General features: G+C 54.6%; 2 protein-coding genes across 4 annotated transcripts in view; both read left to right on the top strand.

The window, feature by feature from the left end:
• Positions 1-712: 712 nt before the first annotated feature.
• TMEM219 (transmembrane protein 219) lies at positions 713-11,552 on the top strand. Of its 2 annotated transcripts, none has more exons than XM_069735000.1 (6): positions 713-842; positions 1,596-1,763; positions 6,232-6,448; positions 8,588-8,726; positions 8,970-9,117; positions 10,809-11,552. In XM_069735000.1, exons 2-6 carry the CDS (start codon positions 1,608-1,610, stop codon positions 10,947-10,949), a joined length of 801 nt encoding a protein of 266 aa, XP_069591101.1. In that variant the 5' UTR covers positions 713-842; positions 1,596-1,607; the 3' UTR covers positions 10,950-11,552. The 2 variants fall into 2 exon arrangements, with proteins under 2 accessions (XP_069591101.1, XP_069591102.1); XM_069735001.1 differs by having other exon boundaries at positions 8,970-9,172; positions 10,809-11,011.
• Positions 11,553-11,741: 189 nt separating this feature from the next.
• The window catches only part of TAOK2 (TAO kinase 2), a 43,888-nt gene continuing 37,196 nt past the window's right edge, over positions 11,742-18,433 (top strand). Inside the window, exon 1 of one of the 2 annotated variants that reach the window (XM_069734999.1) lies at positions 11,742-12,130. The gene's annotated coding sequence lies outside the window, so the exon portion shown is untranslated. The remainder of the gene's footprint in view (positions 12,131-18,433) is intronic. The other variant, XM_069734998.1, reaches the window with a different exon arrangement.

Raw genomic sequence — 18,433 nt, 5'->3', positions numbered from 1 at the left:
GCTCAGCAGTCAGTATCACACAGGATAGGATTAGATACACGGCTCAGCAGTCAGTATCACACAGGATAGGATTAGATACACGGCTCAGCAGACAGTATCACACAGGAGAGGATTAGATACACGGCTCAGCAGTCAGTATCACACAGGAGAGGATTAGATACACGGCTCAGCAGTCAGTATCACACAGGAGAGGATTAGATACACGGCTCAGCAGACAGTATCACACAGGATAGGATTAGATACACGGCTCAGCAGACAGTATCACACAGATGATTAGATACACGGCTCAGCAGTCAGTATCACACAGGAGAGGATTAGATACACGGCTCAGCAGTCAGTATCACACAGGAGAGGATTAGATACACGGCTCAGCAGTCAGTATCACACAGGAGAGGATTAGATACACGGCTCAGCAGTCAGTATCACACAGGAGAGGATTAGATACACGACTCAGCAGTCAGTATCACACAGGAGAGGATTAGATACACGACTCAGCAGTCAGTATCACACAGGGTAGGATTAGATACAGAGTTGCTTTTTATCCACCAATCCCGTTTCTGCTTTCACACTTTCATCAGCACGTGGCTGTAAGCAGTGATGTGATTGGTTGCTGTGGTGACCACAGTACACGTTACAGCCGCTGTCTCTATAGGAACCATAACTGTCAGTGACGCTGGAGCCAGGAGCGCAGGTCGGTTGGCAGTTTCCATGGTAACCCTTGGACACGTGGCGTGCAGTTGGTGTGCCGCCATTTTGTTGTAGCTCACGCCCTTTGCAGACTCTGAGGCGGAGGAGGAGAGCGGCTGCCCCAGGAGTCCGGCCGGCCGCCGCCTGCACACGGGGTACCTGATGGGGGCGCTGCAGTGCGGGGTGGACGGGGAGGGAGACAGAATACCGAGCAGGGCCCAGGCGTGGTGCATCCTGGGAAACCCATCCCCTGCGCACACGTGTCCCAGAATGCTTTGCGCAGGGGCTTCTTGGGTTTAAGGCTATATTCACACTTTGCGGATTTTGCTGCGGATCCGCAGCGGATTTGACCGCTGCGGATCCGCAGCAGTTTCCCATGAGTTTACATTTCAATGTAAACCTATGGGAAACAAAGAACGCTGTGCACATGCTGCAGAAAAATCCGCGCGGAAACGCTGCGGATTACATTCCGCAGCATGTCACTTCTTTTCTGCGGATTTTCAGCTGCTCCAATAGAAAACTGCAGTTGAAAATCTGCAGACGAAAACGCAGTAAAAACCGCGATAAATCCGCAGTGAAAACGCGCTGCGGTTTTCACTGCGGATTTTGGAATTCTGCTGCGGAAAAATCCGCAGTGGAATCTGCAAAGTGTGAACATAGCCTAAGGGTTATGTTGTGTTGAACTACAAGTCCCAGCGACCACAATGTGAAGTATAAATGGTAAATACATAAAGAACTGGCAGGCGAAGAGCATCAGGGTTGCAGGGCATGCTGGGAGTTGTAGTTCTCCACTTCTGCAGCCCACGAGGGGTCTGCGGCAGACATTGCAGGTAGTGGTACATGGAGGAGTTGTCATGGAGACGGCGGCCATGCCTGTTGTGATGTGACCTGTGTTTGTCGCCTCTCAGGTTGACTCCACCATGGCCTGTGCGCTGTGTGCGGGGCTTCGGCTCTGTGTGCGCCATCACCCTCCGCTGGTCACCTTCCTCCTGTGTCTGGTCACGCTCGCCATCACCTTCCTGTGTTTTGGGCTCTACCTGCGTTCTTATCCTGTGACGGACGACGATTTTACTAAGGTAAAGTACGAAATCTAACGAGCGGATCCACTGCACCGAACCCTCCGCTGTGAGAAGGGCAGGCGACTCCCTGACAGGGAGCAGAGGTCGTACACTGCGCTCGGTGACTCACTGACAGGGAGCAGAGGTCGTACACTGCGCTCGGTGACTCACTGACAGGGAGCAGAGGTCGTACACTGCGCTCGGTGACTCCCTGACAGGGAGCAGAGGTCGTACACTGCGCTCGGTGACTCACTGACAGGGAGCAGAGGTCGTACACTGCGCTCGGTGACTCCCTGACAGGGAGCAGAGGTCGTACACTGCGCTCGGTGACTCACTGACAGGGAGCAGAGGTCGTACACTGCGCTCGGCGACTCACTGACAGGGAGCAGAGGTCGTACACTGCGCTCGGCGACTCACTGACAGGGAGCAGAGGTCGTACACTGCGCTCGGCGACTCACTGACAGGGAGCAGAGGTCGTACACTGCGCTCGGCGACTCACTGACAGGGAGCAGAGGTCGTACACTGCGCTCGGCGACTCACTGACAGGGAGCAGAGGTCGTACACTGCGCTCGGTGACTCACTGACAGGGAGCAGAGGTCGTACACTGCGCTCGGTGACTCACTGACAGGGAGCAGAGGTCGTACACTGCGCTCGGTGACTCACTGACAGGGAGCAGAGGTCGTACACTGCGCTCGGTGACTCCCTGACAGGGAGCAGAGGTCGTGCACTGCGCTCGGCGACTCGCTGACAGGGAGCAGAGGTCGTACACTGCGCTCGGTGACTCCCTGACAGGGAGCAGAGGTCGTACACTGCGCTCGATGACTCACTGACAGGGAGCAGAGGTCGTACACTGCGCTCGGTGACTCCCTGACAGGGAGCAGAGGTCGTACACTGCGCTCGATGACTCACTGACAGGGTGCAGAGGTCGTACACTGCGCTCGGTGACTCCCTGACAGGGAGCAGAGGTCGTACACTGCGCTCGATGACTCACTGACAGGGAGCAGAGGTCGTACACTGCGCTCGGTGACTCACTGACATGGAGCAGAGGTCGTACACTGCGCTCGGCGACTCCCTAACAGGGAGCAGAGGTCGTACACTGCGCTCGGTGACTCACTGACAGGGAGCAGAGGTCGTACACTGCGCTCGGTGACTCACTGACAGGGAGCAGAGGTCGTACACTGCGCTCGGTGACTCACTGACAGGGAGCAGAGGTCGTACACTGCGCTCGGTGACTCACTGACAGGGAGCAGAGGTCGTACACTGCGCTCGGTGACTCACTGACAGGGAGCAGAGGTCGTACACTGCGCTCGGTGTCTCACTGACAGGGAGCAGAGGTCGTACACTGCGCTCGGTGACTCACTGACAGGGAGCAGAGGTCGTACACTGCGCTCGGTGACTCACTGACAGGGAGCAGAGGTCGTACACTGCGCTCGGTGACTCACTGACAGGGAGCAGAGGTCGTACACTGCGCTCGGTGTCTCACTGACAGGGAGCAGAGGTCGTACACTGCGCTCGGTGACTCACTGACAGGGAGCAGAGGTCGTACACTGCGCTCGGTGACTCACTGACAGGGAGCAGAGGTCGTACACTGCGCTCGGTGACTCACTGACAGGGAGCAGAGGTCGTACACTGCGCTCGGTGACTCACTGACAGGGAGCAGAGGTCGTACACTGCGCTCGGTGACTCACTGACAGGGAGCAGAGGTCGTACACTGCGCTCGGTGACTCACTGACAGGGAGCAGAGGTCGTACACTGCGCTCGGTGTCTCACTGACAGGGAGCAGAGGTCGTACACTGCGCTCGGTGACAGGGAGCAGAGGTCGTACACTGCGCTCGGTGACTCACTGACAGGGAGCAGAGGTCGTACACTGCGCTCGGTGTCTCACTGACAGGGAGCAGAGGTCGTACACTGCGCTCGGTGACTCACTGACAGGGAGCAGAGGTCGTACACTGCGCTCGGTGACAGGGAGCAGAGGTCGTACACTGCGCTCGGTGACTCACTGACAGGGAGCAGAGGTCGTACACTGCGCTCGGTGACTCACTGACAGGGAGCAGAGGTCGTACACTGCGCTCGGTGACTCACTGACAGGGAGCAGAGGTCGTACACTGCGCTCGATGACTCACTGACAGGGAGCAGAGGTCGTACACTGCGCTCGGTGACTCACTGACAGGGAGCAGAGGTCGTACACTGCGCTCGGTGACTCACTGACAGGGAGCAGAGGTCGTACACTGCGCTCGGTGACAGGGAGCAGAGGTCGTACACTGCGCTCGGTGACTCACTGACAGGGAGCAGAGGTCGTGCACTGCGCTCGGCGACTCGCTGACAGGGAGCAGAGGTCGTACACTGCGCTCGGCGACGCGCTGACAGGGAGCAGAGGTCGTGCACTGCGCTCGGCGACTCGCTGACAGGGAGCAGAGGTCGTGCACTGCGATCGGTGACTCACTGACAGTGAGCAGAGGTCGTACACTGCGCTCAGTGACTCACTGACAGGGAGCAGAGGTCGTACACTGCGCTCGGTGTCTCACTGACAGGGAGCAGAGGTCGTACACTGCGCTCGGTGACAGGGAGCAGAGGTCGTACACTGCGCTCAGTGACTCACTGACAGGGAGCAGAGGTCGTACACTGCGCTCGGTGACTCACTGACAGGGAGCAGAGGTCGTACACTGCGCTCGGCGACTCACTGACAGGGAGCAGAGGTCGTGCACTGCGCTCGGTGACTCCCTGACAGGGAGCAGAGGTCGTACACTGCGCTCGGCGACTCGCTGACAGGGAGCAGAGGTCGTACACTGCGATCGGTGACTCACTGACAGGGAGCAGAGGTCGTACACTGCGCTCGGCGACTCCCTGACAGGGAGCAGAGGTCGTACACTGCGCTCGATGACTCCCTGACAGGGAGCAGAGGTCGTACACTGCGCTCGATGACTCACTGACAGGGAGCAGAGGTCGTACACTGCGCTCGGTGACTCCCTGACAGGGTGCAGAGGTCGTACACTGCGCTCGGTGACTCACTGACAGGGAGCAGAGGTCGTACACTGCGCTCGGTGACTCCCTGACAGGGAGCAGAGGTCGTACACTGCGCTCGGCGACTCCCTGACAGGGAGCAGAGGTCGTACACTGCGCTCGGTGACTCACTGACAGGGAGCAGAGGTCGTACACTGCGCTCGGTGACTCACTGACAGGGAGCAGAGGTCGTACACTGCGCTCGGTGTCTCACTGACAGGGAGCAGAAGTCGTACACTGCGCTCGGTGACTCACTGACAGGGAGCAGAGGTCGTACACTGCGCTCGGTGACTCACTGACAGGGAGCAGAGGTCGTACACTGCGCTCGGTGACTCACTGACAGGGAGCAGAGGTCGTACACTGCGCTCGGTGACTCACTGACAGGGAGCAGAGGTCGTACACTGCGCTCGGTGACTCACTGACAGGGAGCAGAGGTCGTACACTGCGCTCGGTGACTCACTGACAGGGAGCAGAGGTCGTACACTGCGCTCGGTGTCTCACTGACAGGGAGCAGAGGTCGTACACTGCGCTCGGTGACTCACTGACAGGGAGCAGAGGTCGTACACTGCGCTCGGTGACTCACTGACAGGGAGCAGAGGTCGTACACTGCGCTCGGTGACTCACTGACAGGGAGCAGAGGTCGTACACTGCGCTCGGTGACTCACTGACAGGGAGCAGAGGTCGTACACTGCGCTCGGTGACTCACTGACAGGGAGCAGAGGTCGTACACTGCACTCGGCGACTCACTGACAGGGAGCAGAGGTCGTACACTGCGCTCGGTGACTCACTGACAGGGAGCAGAGGTCGTACACTGCGCTCGGTGACTCACTGACAGGGAGCAGAGGTCGTACACTGCGCTCGGTGTCTCACTGACAGGGAGCAGAGGTCGTACACTGCGCTCGGTGTCTCACTGACAGGGAGCAGAGGTCTTATACTGCGCTCGGCGACTCACTGACAGGGAGCAGAGGTCGTACACTGCGCTCGGCGACTCACTGACAGGGAGCAGAGGTCGTACACTGCACTCGGTGACAGGGAGCAGAGGTCGTACACTGCGCTCGGTGACTCACTGACAGGGAGCAGAGGTCGTACACTGCGCTCGGTGTCTCACTGACAGGGAGCAGAGGTCGTACACTGCGCTCGGTGACTCACTGACAGGGAGCAGAGGTCGTACACTGCGCTCGGTGACAGGGAGCAGAGGTCGTACACTGCGCTCGGTGACTCACTGACAGGGAGCAGAGGTCGTACACTGCGCTCGGTGACTCACTGACAGGGAGCAGAGGTCGTACACTGCGCTCGGTGACTCACTGACAGGGAGCAGAGGTCGTACACTGCGCTCGATGACTCACTGACAGGGAGCAGAGGTCGTACACTGCGCTCGGTGACTCACTGACAGGGAGCAGAGGTCGTACACTGCGCTCGGTGACTCACTGACAGGGAGCAGAGGTCGTACATTGGTCTCACTGACGTCCTGTTCTTATTTCTTCAGGATTTCGACACCGTCCTTCAGACTCTGAGCGCTCGTCCCCTCTGTCCGCAGCACAATGTCTCCGGCCCCCCGACCGCGCAGCCGGCAGTGGTGGGCTCAGCCCCCGACCATGGAGATCACGATAATGTGTCCGTGTTGGCCAGCGCTGCTCTGACCCCACCAGGGAACCACAGCGGCCTGCGGATATGGGCGACTGCCAGACAGCTAGGGATGACAGGTCACTATCCGCACCACCATCATCATCTTCACTACTACCACCACTATTACAACCATCATCATCATTACTATCATCACTACTACCACCACCATCGTCATTACTATCACCACTATCATCATCTTCTCTATTACCACCATCATCATCATTACTACCACCATCAACATTACTACCAGCACTATCCTCACCGCTATCATTACTACTACCAGCACCATCCTCCTCACCGCTGTCATTACTACTACTACCACTATCCTCACCGTTATCATTACTACCACCACCGCTATCCTCACCGCTATCATTACTACCACCACCTCTATCCTCACCGCTATCATTACTACCACCACCGCTATCCTCACCGCTAACATTAGTACCACCACCTCTATCCTCACCGCTATCATTACTACCACCACCGCTATCCTCACCGCTAACATTAGTACCACCACCGCTATCCTCACCGCTATCATTACTACTACCAGCACTATCCTCACCGCTATCATTACTACCACCACCACTATCCTCACCGCTATCATTACTACTACCACCACTATCCTCACCGCTATCATTACTACTACCACCGCTATCCTCACCGCTATCATTACTACTACTACCGATATCCTCACCGCTATCATTACTACTACCACCGCTATCCTCACCGCTATCATTACTACTACCAGCACTATCCTCACCGCTATCATTACTACTACCAGCACCATCCTCCTCACCGCTGTCATTACTACTACTACCACTATCCTCACCGTTATCGTTACTACCACCACCGCTATCCTCACCGCTATCATTACTACCACCACCGCTATCCTCACCGCTATCATTACTACCACCACCGCTATCCTCACCGCTAACATTACTACCACCACCGCTATCCTCACCGCTATCATTACTACTACTACCGCTATCCTCACCGCTATCATTACTACTACCAGCACTATCCTCACCGCTATCATTACTACCACCACCACTATCCTCACCGCTATCATTACTACTACCACCACTATCCTCACCGCTATCATTACTACCACCACCACTATCCTCACCGCTATCATTACTACTACTACCGCTATCCTCACCGCTATCATTACTACTACCACCACTATCCTCACCGCTATCATTACTACTACCACCACTATCCTCACCGCTATCATTACTACTACCACTGCTATCCTCACCGCTATCATTACTACTACCACCACTATCCTCACCGCTATCATTACTACTACCACCACTATCCTCACCGCTATCATTACTACTACCACCACTATCCTCACCGCTATCATTACTAATACCACCGCTATCCTCACCGCTATCATTACTACTACCACTGCTATCCTCACCGCTATCATTACTACTACCACTGCTATCCTCACCGCTATCATTACTACTACCACCACTATCCTCACCGCTATCGTTACTAATACCACCGCTATCCTCACCGCTATCATTACTACTACCACTGCTATCCTCACCGCTATCATTACTACTACCACTGCTATCCTCACCGCTATCATTACTACTACCACTGCTATCCTCACCGCTATCATTACTACTACCACCACTATCCTCACCGCTATCATTACTACTACCACTGCTATCCTCACCGCTATCATTACTACTACCACTGCTATCCTCACCGCTATCATTACTACCACTGCTATCCTCACCGCTATCATTACTACTACCACCGCTATCCTCACCGCTATCATTACTACTACCACCGCTATCCTCACCGCTATCATTACTACTACTACCGCTATCCTCACCGCTATCATTACTACTACCACCGCTATCCTCACCGCTATCATTACTACTACCACCACTATCCTCACCGCTATCATTACTACCACCACCGCTATCCTCACCACTATCATTACTACTACCACCGCTATCCTCACCGCTATCATTACTACCACCACCGCTATCCTCACCGCTATCATTACTACCACCACCGCTATCCTCACCGCTATCATTACTACTACCACCACTATCCTCACCGCTATCATTACTACCACCACTATCCTCACCACCATCTTCATGTCTTTTCCCCTGGGCTGTGACTCCTAGTGGCTGACGCTCATTGTTGTCGGCCCCCATTCTCAGACCCCGTCTCCTTGTGTTGGTTTCCTGCAGGTCCGGGCACAGACTCCCCCCTGCTGATCACAGTCGCCTCCAGCTGGGGGTCCGCACAGTGTAATGACAGTGACGCTGATTGCTCCGGAAAGTTGTGTGTGATAGTGAGCGGTCCATCGTCCGTTTTACCGCAGACGTGGTGAGTGACCTCTCAGCCGGCGGTGCTCCTAGATGTGTTTGTAGGTAAAGATTATGGGATGCCCTTGTCCGGCCCCAGGCTGTTGTTTCCGTGGTGATAAGTGGAGCCCAATGTGTTTGCAGCTGCTTATCTCCCTTGTATGTACAGCCTGTGGATGGAGGCGTAATATCAGACTATATGGCGGGACTGCCTCCGCCAAGCCTCAGACACCGTGCACATTCACCACTGACCGTCTCCATGTAGGTCGTCCTTCCAGTGTTCTGCCGTGAACCCCAGCGGACACCAGCTTCCTCCAGAACTGCATGTGGGGGAGACGGAAACTGGCGTCACCTCCGAGTGTTACAGCCTGAAGTATAGAAGAGACCCAGGGCTGAAAGCCATGATGTCTGCGGTGAGACACTACATATGACCACTCGGGGTGCAGGATAATGACGCTGACACTGGGGGTACGTGATAATGACACTGTCACTCGGGGTGCAGGATAATGACGCTGACACTGGGGGTACGTGATAATGACACTGTCACTCGGGGTGCAGGATAATGACGCTGACACTGGGGGTACGTGATAATGACACTGACACTCGGGGTGCAGGATAATGACGCTGACACTGGGGGTACGTGATAATGACACTGACACTCGGGGTACAGGACAATGATGCTGACACTTGGGGTGCAGGATAATGATGCTGACACTGACACTCGGGGTGCAGGATAATGACGCTGACACTCGGGTACAGGATAATGACACTGACACTGGGGGTACAGGATAATGACGCTGACACTGGGGGTACAGGATAATGACGCTGACACTCGGGGTGCAGGATAATGACGCTGACACTCGGGGTGCAGGATAATGACGCTGACACTCGGGGTGCAGGATAATGACACTGACACTGGGGGTACAGGATAATGACGCTGACACTGGGGGTACAGGATAATGACACTGACACTGGGGGTACAGGATGCTGACACTGGGGGTACAGGATGCTGACACTGGGGGTACAGGATAATGACGCTGACACTGGGGGTACAGGATAATGACACTGACACTCGGGGTACAGGATAATGACACTGACACTGGGGGTACAGGATAACGATGCTGACACTGGGGGTACAGGATAATGACACTGACACTGGGGGTACAGGATAACGACGCTGACACTGGGGGTACAGGATAATGACACTGACACTCGGGGTACAGGATGATGACGCTGACACTCGGGGTACAGGATGATGACGCTGACACTGGGGGTACAGGATAATGACACTGACACTCGGGGTACAGGATGATGACGCTGACACTCGGGGTACAGGATGATGACGCTGACACTCGGGGTACAGGATAATGACACTGACACTTGGAGTGCAGAATAATAACGCTGACCCTCGTATAGGATAATGATCCTGACAATCAGGGAGCATGATTGTGACAGTGATGCTCAGGGTGCAGGGTAATGATGCTGACTCTCGGGGTGCAGGATTGTTGCGGTGACGCTCAGGGTGCAGGATAATGATGCTGACTCTCAGGGTGCAGGATTGTGACGGTGACTCTCGGTGCAGGATAATGATGCTCTCAGTGCAGGATTGTGACGGTGACTCTCGGTGCAGGATAATGATGCTGACTCTCAGGGTGCAGGATTGTGGCGGTGACGCTCAGGGTGCAGGGTAATGATGCTGACTCTCAGGGAGCAGGGTAATGTTGCTGACGCTCAAGGTGCAGGGTAATGTTGCTGACGATCAGGGTGCAGGATAATGATGCTGACTCTCAGGGTGCTGGATTGTGACGGTGACGCTCAGGGTGCAGGATTGTGACGCTGACTCTCGGTGCAGGATTGTGACGGTGACTCTCGGTGCAGGATTGTGACGGTGACGCTCAGGGTGCAGGATCGTGACGGTGACGCTCAGGGTGCAGGATCGTGACGGTGACGCTCAGGGTGCAGGATTGTGACGGTGACGCTCAGGGTGCAGGATCGTGACGGTGACGCTCAGGGTGCAGGATTGTGACGGTGACGCTCAGGGTGCAGGATAATGATGCTGATACGTGGGGGACACGCTGTGATTCGCTGTGTTGCTGTTCATCAGGAGGACTGTGCCGTGGTGTCGGGGCGCCTGCTGTCCGCAGTGCTGGTTTGCGTCCTCTTTGCCCTCCTGCTGATGGTGGTTGGTGGCTGCTGGAGTTCCCCCCTGAAGGATAAGAGGACCCCCGGGCCGGGGCTGCTCTGACGGACACCTTCTCCAGATCTCATTTTCCTTTTGGGCGTTATAATAAATTCTTTCCCTCTGGAGCGGCCTGGGCTGATTTCTCACCAGGTATCGTGTACGTGCTAGTGATGGACGGCGTCTGGCGATGACCCCGCCTCACAGGATTGGGGTCTGTGTCTGACCAGTCCCCTCGGCTGCAGCGTCTCCTGGAGGCTGACGTGGGCTGACGCTGCGTCCGGTCTCATCTCGGGCGATCGCCCCAATCACTGCTGCTGGTTAACCCCTTACATGCTGCTGCCATCACTGACTGCGGTGCAATTCTGGAGGAGCGTCCATCAGTGCCCCTGTAAGTAACACAATCAGGGATTACCTGAAGACGACGCCATATTGGTGCCCCCAGCCACATATGCAGCTATAAAAGAAACCCAAGAATGACATTTCGATTTTTGCTCCTTTTCCATTGCATTTTATATTCTAAAATTATAGAAAACTACAACTCCGAAAAAAATATTGGAAGAAAAAAAAAATGTCTTTTTTCTGTAAGTTAATCACAGGCAATCTCCTTCTCTAAATCTTTTTGTTTTGTTTTCCTTTGTAAATAAAGTTTTGTTGAAATACCGTCAATAGACTGTAATGAACGCATGCGCATAACGCTGATACTGGGAGATGTCCGCGCCTGCGCACTGCTTTTCTAGCTGTTGACGCCCCGTTGTTTTGCGCATGCTCAGCTTGGCCTCTTAGCAACTTCCGATTTAGTTCCCGCCCGGTTCGCCATCTTGGATGGGCTGAGAGGAAAAAAAAAAAAAGGAGGGGGAGGAGAGGAGCAGCGAGCTGTATAGGGAGGAGGGGGCTGCAGGATGCTCCCCACAGACTGACACCGAGCCGGGCTCCGGCACCGAGGACTCCTCACTACACGGTGTATGGGGACATTGCGGCCATGTAGGCTGCAGCTCCGGGGGGCAGAGCTGTGATCAGGCTCCATATTGGGGGTATCTGCTCACATTGTGTCTCTGTATGGGGGAGACCACTATAGGGGCAGCTCTATAGTCACAATAGACGTATGTCCTCAGAGATCGCCACGGTTACCGGGACCGGGGGGCTCGCTGCCCACGGAGCCAGCATGGGAGGCCACGGGCACCGGCTGAGCGCCCACTGAGAGCCGCCTGACCGGCCGGGACCCCGCCGCACTCTGACACTTTCCGGTAAGTGACGGGGACGCCTGTGTATACGGGGGTCCGGCAGGTCGCCAGGGGTCCGGCGGGTCGCCAGGGGGTCCGGCAGGTCGCCAGGGGGTCCGGCAGGTCGCCAGGGGGTCCGGCAGGTCGCCATGGGGTCCGGCAGGTCGCCATGGGGTCCGGCAGGTCCCTAGGGGTCCTGCAGGTCGCCAGGGGGTCCTGCAGGTCGCCAGGGGGTCCGGCGGGTCGCCAGGGGGTCCGGTGGGTCGCCAGGGGGTCTGGCGGGTCGCCAGGGGGTCCGGCGGGTCGCCATGGGGTCCGGCAGGTCCCTAGGGGTCCGGCAAGTCGCCAGGGGGTCCTGCAGGTCGCCAGGGGGTCCTGCAGGTCGCCAGGGGGTCCTGCAGGTCGCCAGGGGGTCCTGCAGGTCGCCAGGGGGTCCTGCAGGTCGCCAGGGGGTCCTGCAGGTCGCCAGGGGGTCCTGCAGGTCGCCAGGGGGTCCTGCAGGTCGCCAGGGGGTCCTGCAGGTCGCCAGGGGGTCCTGCAGGTCACTAGGGGTCCCTCAGGTCACCGGGTACTACAGCCGACACAGGCGGGCGAGCTCGGGCATCACGCTGACCAATGTGGAACCAAACCGCACCGTCCCTTTAATTGGTGCCCTCCCCTACAAGCCGCTGTAGCGGTGCCCACCCTGATTGTGAGTTTTCCTGCAGCCATAATGGGATGAAGCTGTAACCAAACCGCTTGTGATACGGTAATGGCGGCATTGGAAGGGGGTTTGGGGGGTGGTCACGTTATGGACAGAGGGGGGAGGAATGTAATGTGGCCGGGCAAGGTGGGGGCGACCATGTGCCCTTTGCTGAGGGAGGAGCGCACTGAATGTGGTAAAAATTAAAGGGGCATCTGGGAGTTTTGAAAGTTGGCTAAAACCTCCTAGATAAAATAATGTAATGGCTGCTTTCTCTGCGACTTCCCCCACCCCCGGCTGCTGCAGGACCAGAAGTGATGACATCCTGTCTGCGAGTCACGTGACGGTTATATGTCTGCCATGTGACCCCTAAGGCCAGTGATTGGTTGAGGAGATCATGTGATCACAGCCAGGATGTCATCACTTCCTGTACCGACCGCTCGCCATCAGACCTGCCATGGTTGATAACGGGGACCAGTCCCGGGCATCCAGCTGCAGTGGGGAGGGGGGTGAAGACTTTAGGCCTCGGCAGATCCCAGATTTAGTTCTGTCCCGGTAAATATAGGACATGTTTTATGGTCCCAGTGGAGGATTGGGCGGCAGGGGCCGTGGAGCGGGTCATGCCGTTTCTGCTTGTGCCGGGGTTATGTTGGTGGTTTCCTTCCATGAAGGTTTTGTACAGCGCATTGGAACATGTTGGTGCAGGAGAAGTGGAGGCTCGGTAATGGCTGCAGCTGTCCCTGCCTCAGTGATCTTCCCTATAATCTGGGGGTACTAAAAGAAAGAACCTTATTGAGACAAGCGGGGATTCCGTGTCTGGACACAAGCACAGCACCTATCAGCGTGAATAAGTCCAGTCTGTGTGCCTAAACCTATCTGCGCAAATACCAGACGCAGACCACGCTGTGCCTTATATGACACTACAGTCATTCACTTTTTCATCATAGTACGTAACTGATGAAGGTCCAGATATAGGACCGAAACGTTTTTTTGGCTACTACCATTAAAATCTCCCGAGCATTAAGTTGAGTGCCAGGTTCTTTCTTTTAGTATCACATGGTGTGGGAACCTACCTGGGCACCACTAGTAGTAGTGCACACGGCTTTATCTTTATAATCTGGGGGGTCTGGAGGCTGCTCCCACCCTGACATTCTGCTCGATGACTTTGGAAACAGTCAGCAAGCTTATAACCGTGTAATGCCGGCGGAGGATGAGAACCCTTCCCAGAATGCCAATCACCAGTGCAAGGAATGCTGGGAGATGTCAGCTCTGGGTGCTGCACAGTTGTGTGATCCTTCTCTTCTCCTCAGGGCAACACGCCTCCACTTCTGGGATATGTAGTTCACCTGGGGGTTTGTGACGTATTCCTGCCATTACTGCTTCCCACCCCCGACCTTACTGGAGAAGGGGCTGTGCCGTCGTGTGACCGGTGCTGCCAGGAACGGGCAGAAATGTCTGCGTGCTGCATGGAGTCGGGAGCCCGGTACACAGCGCGGTCTCCATATTGGCTGTGGAGGTCGCTGCTCGGACTCTGTACATGCGATGCAGGGAACGTTCCAAAACGAGGGACACAACAGTGACAATAGTCTCATCATCTCCAGCTGCTGGGAGTTGTTGTACTTTATATGCAGTAAACGCACCGTCATGGAAGCATCATCCCCGACCCCGGAGCTCACAATCTAATCTATCACACAGTGTATCACTACTCCCATCATCCCTGACCCCGGAGCTCACAATCTAATCTATCACACAATGTATCACTACTCCCATCATCCCCGACCCCGGAGCTCACAATCTAATCTATCACACAGTGTATCACTACTCCCATCATCCCCGACCCCGGAGCTCACAATCTAATCTATCACACAGTGTATCACTACTCCCATCATCCCCGACCCCGGAGCTCACAATCTAATCTCCTATCACACAGTGTATCACTACTCCCATCATCCCCGACCCCGGAGGTCACAATCTAATCTCCTATCACACAGTGTATCACTACTCCCATCATCCCCGACCCCGGAGCTCACAATCTAATCTATCACACAGTGTATCACTACTCCCATCATCCCCGACCCCGGAGCTCACAATCTAATCTCCTATCACACAGTGTATCACTACTCCCATCATCCCCGACCCCGGAGGTCACAATCTAATCTCCTATCACACAGTGTATCACTACTCCCATCATCCCCGACCCCGGAGCTCACTATCTAATCTCGTATCACACAATGTATCACTACTCCCATCATCCCTGATCCCGGAGATCACAAACTAATCTATCACACAGTGTATCACTACTCCCATCATCCCCGACCCCAGAGCTCACAATCTAATCTCCTATCACACAGTGTATCACTACTCCCATCATCCCTGACCCCAGAGCTCACAATCTAATCTCCTATCACACAATGTATCACTACTCCCATCATCCCCACCCCCGGAGCTCACAATCTAATCTCCTATCACACAGTGTATCACTACTCCCATCATCCCCGACCCCGGAGCTCACAATCTAATCTCCTATCACACAGTGTATCACTACTCCCATCATCCCCGACCCCAGAGCTCACAATCTAATCTCCTATCACACAGTGTATCACTACTCCCATCATCCCCGACCCCAGAGCTCACAATCTAATCTCCTATCACACAGTGTATCACTACTCCCATCATCCCCGACCCCGGAGCTCACAATCTAATCTCCTATCACACAGTGTATCACTACTCCCATCATCCCCGACCCCGGAGCTCACAATCTAATCTATCACACAGTGTATCCCTACTCCCATCATCCCCGACCCCGGAGGTCACAATCTAATCTATCACACAGTGTATCACTACTCCCATCATCCCCGACCCCAGAGCTCACAATCTAATCTATCACACAGTGTATCACTACTCCCATCATCCCCGACCCCAGAGCTCACAATCTAATCTCCTATCACACAGTGTATCACTACTCCCATCATCCCCGACCCCGGAGCTCACAATCTAATCTATCACACAGTGTATCACTACTCCCATCATCCCCGACCCCGGAGCTCACAAACTAATCTATCACACAGTGTATCACTACTCCCATCATCCCCGACCCCGGAGCTCACAAACTAATCTATCACACAGTGTATCACTACTCCCATCATCCCCGACCCCAGAGCTCACAATCTAATCTCCTATCACACAGTGTATCACTACTCCCATCATCCCCGACCCCAGAGCTCACAATCTAATCTCCTATCACACAGTGTATCACTACTCCCATCATCCCCGACCCCGGAGCTCACAATCTAATCTATCACACAGTGTATCACTACTCCCATCATCCCCGACCCCAGAGCTCACAATCTAATCTCCTATCACACAGTGTATCACTACTCCCATCATCCCCGACCCCAGAGCTCACAATCTAATCTCCTATCACACAATGTATCACTACTCCCATCATCCCCGACCCCAGAGCTCACAATCTAATCTATCACACAGTGTATCACTACTCCCATCATCCCCGACCCCGGAGCTCACAATCTAATCTCCTATCACACAGTGTATCACTACTCCCATCATCCCCGATCCCAGAGCTCACAATCTAATCTATCACACAGTGTATCACTACTCCCATCATCCCCGACCCCAGAGCTCACAATCTAATCTATCACACAGTGTATCACTACTCCCATCATCCCCGACCCCGGAGCTCACAATCTAATCTCCTATCACACAGTGTATCACTACTCCCATCATCCCCGATCCCAGAGCTCACAATCTAATCTATCACACAGTGTATCACTACTCCCATCATCCCCGACCCCGGAGCTCACAATCTAATCTCCTATCACACAGTGTATCACTACTCCCATCATCCCCGATCCCAGAGCTCACAATCTAATCTATCACACAGTGTATCACTACTCCCATCATCCCCGATCCCGGAGCTCACAATCTAATCTATCACACAGTGTATCACTACTCCCATCATCCCCGACCCCGGACCTCACAATCTAATCTATCACACAGTGTATCACTACTCCCATCATCCCCGACCCCGGAGCTCACAATCTAATCTCCTATCACACAGTGTATCACTACTCCCATCATCCCCGACCCCAGAGCTCACAATCTAATCTATCACACAGTGTATCACTACTCCCATCATCCCCGACCCCGGAGCTCACAATCTAATCTCCTATCACACAGTGTATCACTACTCCCATCATCCCCGACCCCGGAGCTCACAATCTAATCTATCACACAGTGTATCACTACTCCCATCATCCGACCCCGGAGCTCACAATCTAATCTATCACACAATGTATCACTACTCCCATCATCCCCGACCCCGGAGCTCACAATCTAATCTATCACACAGTGTATCACTACTCCCATCATCCCCGACCCTGGAGCTCACAATCTAATCTATCACACAGTGTATCACTACTCCCATCATCCCCGACCCCGGAGCTCACAATCTAATCTATCACACAGTGTATCACTACTCCCATCATCCCCGACCCCAGAGCTCACAATCTAATCTATCACACAGTGTATCACTACTCCCATCATCCCCGACCCCAGAGCTCACAATCTAATCTATCACACAGTGTATCACTACTCCCATCATCCCTGACCCCGGAGCTCACAATCTAATCTCCTATCACACAGTGTATCACTACTCCCATCATCCCCGACCCCAGAGCTCACAATCTAATCTCCTATCACACAATGTATCACTACTCCCATCATCCCCGACCCCGGAGCTCACAATCTAATCTATCACACAGTGTATCACTACTCCCATCATCCCCGACCCCGGAGCTCACAATCTAATCTCCTATCACACAGTGTATCACTACTCCCATCATCCCCGACCCGGAGCTCACAATCTAATCTATCACACAGTGTATCACTACTCCCATCATCCCCGACCCCAGAGCTCACAATCTAATCTATCACACAGTGTATCACTACTCCCATCATCCCCGACCCCAGAGCTCACAATCTAATCTCCTATCACACAATGTATCACTACTCCCATCATCCCCGACCCCGGAGCTCACAATCTAATCTATCACACAGTGTATCACTACTCCCATCATCCCCGACCCCGGTGATCACAATATAATCTATCACACAGTGTATCACTACTCCCATCATCCCCGACCCCGGAGATCACAATCTAATCTCCTATCACACAATGTATCACTACTCCCATCATCCCCGACCCCGGAGCTCACAATCTAATCTCCTATCACACAGTGTATCACTACTCCCATCATCCCTGACCCCAGAGCTCACAATCTAATCTCCTATCACACAGTGTATCACTACTCCCATCATCCCCGACCCCGGAGCTCACAATCTAGTCTATCACACAGTGTATCACTACTCCCATCATCCCCGACCCCAGAGCTCACAATCTAATCTATCACACAGTGTATCACTACTCCCATCATCCCTGATCCCGGAGCTCACAATCTAATCTCCTATCACACAGTGTATCACTACTCCCATCATCCCCGACCCCGGAGCTCACAATCTAATCTATCACACAGTGTATCACTACTCCCATCATCCCCGACCCCAGAGCTCACAATCTAATCTATCACACAGTGTATCACTACTCCCATCATCCCTGATCCCGGAGC

The sequence above is a fragment of the Ranitomeya imitator genome, chromosome 7 (assembly GCF_032444005.1).
Source record: "Ranitomeya imitator isolate aRanImi1 chromosome 7, aRanImi1.pri, whole genome shotgun sequence".
NCBI classification, from domain to species: Eukaryota; Metazoa; Chordata; class Amphibia; order Anura; family Dendrobatidae; genus Ranitomeya; species Ranitomeya imitator.
This window is presented reverse-complemented; position numbering and strand designations above follow the sequence as displayed.

What these genes read in the sequence shown, in the direction of transcription:
- TMEM219 (XM_069735000.1), top strand. Translation starts at nt 1,608, where the DNA reads ATGGCCTGTGCGCTGTGTGCGGGGCTTCGGCTCTGTGTGCGCCATCAC. An exon ending in CGGACGACGATTTTACTAAG is followed by an intron (nt 1,764 to 6,231) that starts GTAAAGTACGAA and finishes TTATTTCTTCAG; the next exon opens with GATTTCGACACCGTCCTTCA. An exon ending in TCCGTTTTACCGCAGACGTG is followed by an intron (nt 8,727 to 8,969) that starts GTGAGTGACCTC and finishes GTCTCCATGTAG; the next exon opens with GTCGTCCTTCCAGTGTTCTG.